Consider the following 8,483-nt stretch of genomic DNA (forward strand, 5'->3'; position numbering starts at 1 on the left):
TGCTGACCTTGTATTACATATACATTCAATGTAGTCATGTGTTTGCCTAGCAGGTGAAAGTTAAATAAATGGAGTGCAAAGGTAATGCTATTGACAAGAAAGTATAATTACCTTGTCTTCGTAAAACAGTCTATTTTAACATTATTCATTGTTTTCCATAAACTAACCAAGAACAATAGGTCCATATATATAGTAAAAGTATAAAAGGTATCTCTTGGCAGAGAACAAGCAAAAAGGCTTCTTGCTTCCATTCTGTAATTGCCTGTGTATCATAATTACTGGGCTCTGCTCTACGGGCCAACCATAATCACACAAAGCACGCCATTAACAAACTACAAAAGTAACATACATAATACAGCTACCCACTCATTCTGGATTGCTGCCATATACATTGAGGTAAAAAGGCATTAATTACAAAAAGTATAAGGTGATTCAATTAGGAAAATAAATGTTGGGAGTTGAAAAACACTTTGTAGTGGCACCATTAGCCTTGCTTTTTAATGTTCCTTGTAATTACCAGTAAAATACAGTGTTAAAATTTCCATATAAAAGAAAAATAACAGCATGGCAATTTTGTTAGTGTGTAAACAGCCTTGATGTGATAAAGATATATTGTGTATTTATAAAAACAGTGTTTGGGAAATCACTCAGTAGGATTGCACAATTGAGGTGCCCACAGCCACTATAGTTTGGTTGGAAACATGGGCATCATCCAGCCACCCTAGGGGACTGTAGAGAGTAGAGATTTTTTGCTTGCCATAAAGTAAATATTACAGAATTATTAGAGCTATGATTGCCATCTTGTTTTCAAGGGGTTGACCCTCCAACATGACCTATTCTATGGGATACAAAATGCTGCACTCCTGGCATTCGCCAATAGTTTTTTCAAACAATATATTTTTTTTTTTTAGGTGATTCAATTTTTTTTAGTTTACTGGTTAGCCTAAATTGTCATCAATATAAATCAAATGTTTAGCACTAGATTTAAATTGGAACTGTCATGACACTTATCTTTATAGATAGAAAGCTGTCGATCCTGGTCCAATTGGTCTCTCCCCGTCCTGTCTTTCTTCTGCTTCACTGCAGGCTGGACACTGGGTGCCACCATCTTCTTCTGCCTTCTTTCTTCTACTTGTGACATCACCCGATCTTACACTGCGCAGGAGTGAGATCGGGTGATGCGACTTCCTGTAAATGTTACAAAAGGGCCAACCTTATTGCGTATACATGAGATCCGCACTTTTTTCCAGCAGTCTGCAGCCTCCTTGGATACATGACATATCCCTGGAGTCTGTGGGTTCCCTTTCAGTCTTCACCACTGCGGCAGTGAGGATGGAAGGGGAAGGGTTATGCCCTTCAAATGAAGAAAAGGTTAAAAAAAAAAAAAAAAATTCACATTATATAAAAGGGTTGGCCACCCTTTAATATAGTGTAACAAATCTGATGATGGGTCTGCTTTAAGTGGCTCTAAACTCAAAAAGTGAAAATTTTTAAATCGCTTTAGAGAGTTATAAATTCTTTGCATTTGGAATGATCAATCTGCCACTCAAATAATAAAGTTCTGCCCTAGAAAAAGAAATGTATTCAGCATTTAAAGTCTGAACATCCTTGTCTATCAGTGGCAGTGTACTAATTTACTTCCTCTTTGCTTAGCTCATATATTATTATTATCTTGGTTTGGTTTTGTATCATACTTGTGTCAGGAAAATATATACAAATTTATTTCAGAAAGTGCATACACATGTTCAGTTTATTTATGTTCAGCTAGTCTTAAGGTGACCACAGTTGTCTAGGATTAGCAATAAATGCAAAATCTATGGTGTGTTCTTGTTAGCTTCCTCTGATTTCCAAACTCTGGGTATTCAGTTACTCAAACAGCAACTTGACTTTTTGCACCCTTGTCCACCTTTTATACACACCTTTATTGGCCACCAAATGCAATGGGCCAATTTACTGATCAAATTAAAGGTGCAGGATTGGGAGACAGGCCAGGCCATTCACCTTTTGGTGTTATTCCCATACCAGTACAATCCAGATCTCTTGAATTGATGAAATTAACTTGGTGATATGAGCAGGCACCTAGAAATACTTTCTCCAAAGCCACTATACCAGGTTCACCTTCTCAATATGTTGTCAAGACCACCTATTATTTTTACCATCATAGATAAATGCATGCTCTCTCCAAAGTCTTTTAGAATTATTATTTTCTCCTCTCTGATTTTTATTCTGTGAAATATGTTACCTCTTGCATTTTTCCTTTGTTTGTGCTCAGCAATCTATCAGTACCTGAGAGTATAGAGATGTCTTAAGCTGGATTCAGGGATTTCAGTCAGCTGCAACAGACAATAAATTCAAATATATTGAAAAGTTAATTATCATGAGAGCCAATTACTATCCTAAACAACATTTTCTATTGGATTCATATGTTGCACTCATCTCCCATAGTCCTCAGAGTCTGAAGAGCTCCTCTTTTACTCTGTAACAAACAAGACAGCGCTAATTGTCAAAATATTTAGTAGAATCAAGAAAAGTAGGGCCAGGAACTACTATTCAAACACATAAAAAAATAAAAAAATGTCAAAGTTTTTTTTTTTTTTTCTTATTCAGGCATCTTATCCACACTCCAATGCGGCAGTTCTAGTCAGCTCCTGTTCCGGGTTCAGGGGCACTAATCATCCATAAACTCATCTCTTGAAAGCCAAAGGTGTCAACAACACATCCTCTGGAGGTTCATCATTGGGTTAGACAATGCTGCAGAAAACAGAACCCATATTATAACATGTCCATTGTCCTCTGCATTATAGGGGCAGGTACCCATGGCAGCTCCTAAAAGGTTGCTTTTGCTTGTGAAAGTATTTAACATTATATTTTACACCAACTTTACAGAAAGTTAGGGAAATCCTAACAGAGGCTCCAACTCTTCTCCATTATTTTCAAAATTCACTAAAGTTTTTAACTTTAGTATAAAAATAAAATATCATTGTTATTTCTTTGTTATCATATGCTGTCCCTCTTCCTAGGAGAGTTATCTTTACTATGTAACTGCTAGTTAAAATAATAACACAGATCTAAAATAATAAGATGTTTATTATTAGAGAAAGGATTAACAATTATACTATAAATTATCTAAGAGAAGTTACAGAGAAGTTACATTGACAAAGCAAAGTAATACATAGTGTAGAAAGTCCATCCTTTTTATTCTGTAACTTGACTGGGCTCAAAAAAAAGAAAAAGTTTGGCTCTGTGCAGTAGCCATAACCAGGACCCCATGTCACATTCAACCATATCCATGGGTCCACCCCTCACTAAGGTGTCCTCCAAATCCCACTTTCAGAATCTTCTGTTGATATCCTCCAGCAGATCGCACTGGTGTCCTGTCCCCTGACTCATTTGACTAGTTAGTCAAAACTTCTCTGAGGGTCATAGGAAAGTTTGGATGTCTATAAACCAGGTAGGATAACCAGAGATATTTTTGGTGTAGATTCTTCAATTTTCAACCCCCATCAATTACAACTGGTATAGCACTATGGTGTTATCCTCTATTCTGGCTGCTTGGTTAAAACCTCTAGCTGAGTCATTCCGCTAGACACAAGCTCAGCATGGTTTTTTCTGGAAATCTGGCATCACAATAATTCATGAAAAATCAGTGGCCTAAAGTTTCTAGAAAACTTGAAAGTTGATCTCCAGGTGAGTATTAATGTTCATCCACCACCTCTGCCTTCTATTCCCCTCCAATATTATTAATTGCCCTTAGAGGTCTTCTAAGGTCATGAAGGCCATCTAGACCTAGTAGCTGACATTATAAGCAGTGAATGCATACTATATTTTTTTTGTAAGTGATACATACTCCTTCATCATCAAGAGCACCCATTCAGGTGTGTCTCCACTTCCTGATGATGAAAAAGACAGACATTCCCTACCACATCACATGAGTGACAGGGGAGTGGTTATCTATGGATGCCCACTAGGGTAAAAAAAATAGCCAAAATAAAGAACAAAATGTTTATTTACAGAGATGCTGGCTGTATCAAAATATGAATCAAAGAAAGAGTAACCTCATTTATATTTTACCTTTTTTGTTTAATAGATTGTAAAGAAAATAAAAAATAAAATTGAAGTATAACTCCAACCTAGTTGGAGAAATCCTAGTTTGTACATAAATGTATAAAATATATATTATAATAGTCTTACAATGGAAATGTAAACATTCGCTCAGATCCAGAAGGGGTATATGTGTGTGAGAAGTAAACTAGGTAATGGCATCTAAAAAAAAGACTTTACATCAAAATGCACTATGCAGGAGCATGTTCATATATGATATGGGATCCTCAGCATTCTCAGTATTTCACGGAAAGTCCTCCGACATTACCCTGGCCCACAGGCAACATATGGGTAAAAAGGTAAGTATAGCATTTTTGTTTCTAAAAAAATTTCTCTGTATGCTAAACAATTCAAAAATAGAATATAATAATAAATTGACTTTTATTGTACATAAAGGGAATTATAATAGTCATCATCCTAGAACATGCAATAACACAACAACAGAATGGGAAAGGCATTTTGTCATGTCCTATGCCTTTGAGCCAAAAAGTTTGTATGATTTATATTTAATTTGTCTGCTTTTTATATTGCGTTTATGATGTACTGATTCTGCATTAGCAAAATACATAGTAAACAATACCGATCTAAAAGCTGCCTGATGTAAAGTAAACAGTATTGGAGATAATAGGATAAGAAAATTAATGCAGAAATCCGATGAACTGGCAATTTGCACATTTATTTTCCCTCTGTCAAAAACTGACCTTCAAAATATTTTAGGAGTTTTTTTTAAAGAAACAACAAAGAAAAAAAATACTTGTCCCAAGTTCTTTACATGTGCCTCATACTACGTGATGATTAATATGTCTTGTTTAATTTTACCTTTTAGATATACCGTTCTGTATAATGGACATCACCAGGAGCAAGATAAACTTCCTATCCATAATGATCCAGAGTCGCAAGAATCTTGTTTTTAGTTGACAGCATACACGCCTGAAGCCCACACTGGTGGATCTCCAAGCTAAAGTCAAGCATAAGGCATGAACATTCCGGTTAATAACTAGCCCAATTGTAGTGGTAGCATCAAAGTCAATTGTAGTATTGTAGTACATTACATATCAGATGGAGTTCGGTGACGACACTGCACATTTTCTTTCCAGAAGCTCTCATTTTGCATTGTTATCTAGACAAATGTTCTCTATACACCTGGGGCAGACAATCCACATACACTGTTTGCTACAATAAAATTTCTACACCAGTGCTTAGAGGTTTATACCTGTAGCTTTAGATCATAAAGACCAATTAGATACCTAAATTAGGTGTGCCTAAACATAGGCATGAATACCAACCAAAGACTGGAGGCTGGATAATCAGAAGATTTGTGTTTTTATATGTACAATAAATATATATATATATATATATATATATAAATATATGTATTGTGTGTATATAAATATACACATGTATACGTCCCAGTGCCTAACCTTAAAGGTAACTATAATACAGGCATTGTGTCTGCAGAGATCAGACAGGAGAACATCCAATATTGTGTATTATATGATGTATCTGCATGTACTTTTTCAGCCTGACATTGTTCATGTTAAATTGGTTGGTAAAATGGCATTTCCATCATTTATGCTTGTACAGTTTGGCAGATCAGCAATTGTTTCATCTGCAGGATCTTCCAAAAGCTTCCGTGTTCTTTGTTTGAAAAAAAAAAAAACAGCTGAAATAAGTGATTATTTAAAGGTCAGTTTTACTTCCACAAAATTGTTGCATATAAAAGTGATGTTCCTGGGATTGTACTCTATAATAGTATCTTGTTAGGGATAATGTATTTTGTACATTTATTATTAAAAAAAAAAAGCACCTATATACTAAAAAGACACATTTAATTTAATTTTCTCTATGTATGTTTATACAGTTACTGTTTACATGAATAGAGGTTGTTTCCTCTCATTTCGCCTAATTTGCAATTTTAAATATTTTATACCGTGGTATTATGGGCTAACATAATAACATGCAGTAATGTACAGTGACCCATACCAACCAATCACTATGTCATTTTGAGAAACTTGAGGGTATATTTATAAATAACTCATATAGTGATTTGGATGTGTTTGAATGCACTTCAAAGATAATAATTACTTATGAGTGGAAGTACAGCAACATTGCAGGTTTAATTGCGGGTGTCATGTTTAATTTGTCCAATAGGTGGTGTTGTGGTTATTTTCTTTCACAATGAATTAAAGTGAAGTGCAAATGGGAACAATATTAAACACAACATCACCTAGTGAGTGAATTGGGAATGACACCGAATAGAAATGAATTTAAGTTCACCAATTATTACCTGATATGTTTTAAGAATATTAAATAATAAATAACAGAATATTTACCCATCTCTAGTTAAATTTAAATACTTTCCCCCGTCTAATTTTGCACAGAAAAAAAAAGCACTTTCAAATTCTAAATCACTATGTGAATTGTTTATATACATATATACCCCGAGAGGAAGCCTGAATGATGAAATATAATTTTCAGTTGACTGCACAACTCTTGTACCATGTTGTGGGAAACTGCACATTGTTCTATGTATGCCTATATTTTTACAGAATAGACTGACATTAATTACTGAATTCATGTAAGACGTAGCAAAAAAACAATAACACCCTTTGGTGTATTGCCATGTATCTGAACTCTAAATAAGCCTTATTTATGAAGAAGATATATTTATATGTATATTTATATTGTTAAAATATTACATATAAATGAAGCTTTTATTTTCTTAATGAAGATATGACATATCCAATTTATCATACAATTATAGTGCCATCAGAGTGGCACTTAGGCCCAGTGAAAAGTGCCATATCAAACCCTTAAGTTCTACATCTACAAAGATACACAGGAGTATTTTACAACAACTCATACTAAGGCTTTCTGTCATGCAAAATGTATTCATGTAAGAAGTACTGCATAGCAATGATTGTGAGTGCACTTAAGTATGACTCATAATGAATGCAAATCGGATAGTTCTAATCAAACCTAGAAAACTCATTGTATCTTTTGCACATGTATAAAATAATTTTTCATTATGTTGAAGTGATATATATATGATGAAAACCTTTTTTTTCTGCTGGTGAAAACCCCTTTGAATTTACTTTTTGCTGTCTGTTGTCCATTGGGATTTTTGCCTTATCTTTCTTTCTATGAGACAAGTTAGACAGGGGAAATCTCTCCAAATTTTCCTTTTAGTCAGCTGTCAAAAGAACAGATATATCTATTGGTTATATTTACTCTCATCTCTTGTTCTGGTAACAATTCTAACAGCTTACATTTCTTACTACCCAGGATGGTCATCAGGACTAATCACAGGGACAAATTACAGAGGCTTAATCAACTTCTGTATGAACACAGACAGCATCATTTACCAGGGGTCCTAAAGCTTTCCCTGTTCTATCCAAAAGTTTAGGCTATACTTACACATTAAAGTGAACCTTTCACCATAGAGTAATATTTTGTCCTTTAAACCCTTATTATTTAAAATACCTTTTTGAATCACCTTTTATTTTTTAATAATTTTTTGACCTCCTGGTTTTCAGACCTAGGCAAGTTTTTTGGCACATCAATCTTCCATTCTCCTGGAGTATGTGACATGGGAAGCTCGATGTGTTAATCTCTCCTAAAAGGTTCAACGCAACCAAGAGTACTAGTGCACAATTTTGCACCATTTATTTACCATTTATAAGATCAGGCATCGTATCATAGGGGTGTTCCACACAAAAAATTTGCTTTGCCGCTTTAGGCTCCTAAGTCGTTTCATCATTGGCTTGGGCTTGGGGCAGAACCTATTCCCCTACTGCCTATATTCATTAACTCTCTTTTTCAGCATTAAATCCTAACACCTCAGCACAGAACCATTGTCATACAGACAATGATAAAAAAACATTTTCCTCATTGGCAGACCTGAAATTTATCTATGAATGTTACAAATAGTTACAAAATACATTTTTGTTTGCATCATTTCATGCCATGGACACCAGCTCATATTGTTATTGGTATAACTATAGCACTTTCTTGATGTACATTTTATTGAAAAGTGAATATTTATGTCAGCAAGAACCAATGCAATGAAAAAAAAATAAAATGTATGTGTGACACATGTAATCAAGCAGTCTGAATATGTCCTTATTTTACAAATCTACATAAGATGTAACATGAGAAACAAAACAGATTATTGTGGATAAAAAGTGGCTTGAAAGCAATAGAATTTTATTGAAAAGCTGAACTTCAGGAAATAAAAAAAACTGTAGGGCTATCCCCACAATGCAAGGGTTAAATGCTTGTTAATGTCAAGCTGGGTTCTTCATTGTAAGGTCATGGCCAATCTCAGAGGAGAACTTGCAGCTATTATGAAATAGGTTAACTCACACTTTAGATCTGTCCTG

At 34.6% G+C, this 8,483-nt stretch overlaps 1 protein-coding gene across 3 annotated transcripts in view; it reads left to right on the forward strand.

The window, feature by feature from the left end:
• Window positions 1-8,202, forward strand: part of HTR4 (5-hydroxytryptamine receptor 4) — a 222,253-nt gene extending 214,051 nt beyond the window's left edge. For all 3 annotated transcript variants that reach the window (XM_072400983.1, XM_072400982.1, XM_072400984.1), the window contains one exon: window positions 4,928-8,202. Coding sequence is in view for 2 of the 3 variants with exons in the window: in XM_072400982.1 (XP_072257083.1) it covers window positions 4,928-5,015 (88 nt within the window). In the remaining variant the exon portion in view is untranslated. The remainder of the gene's footprint in view (window positions 1-4,927) is intronic.
• Window positions 8,203-8,483: the final 281 nt, after the last annotated feature.

This window comes from Pyxicephalus adspersus, chromosome 2 (genome assembly GCF_032062135.1).
Source record: "Pyxicephalus adspersus chromosome 2, UCB_Pads_2.0, whole genome shotgun sequence".
NCBI classification, from domain to species: Eukaryota; Metazoa; Chordata; class Amphibia; order Anura; family Pyxicephalidae; genus Pyxicephalus; species Pyxicephalus adspersus.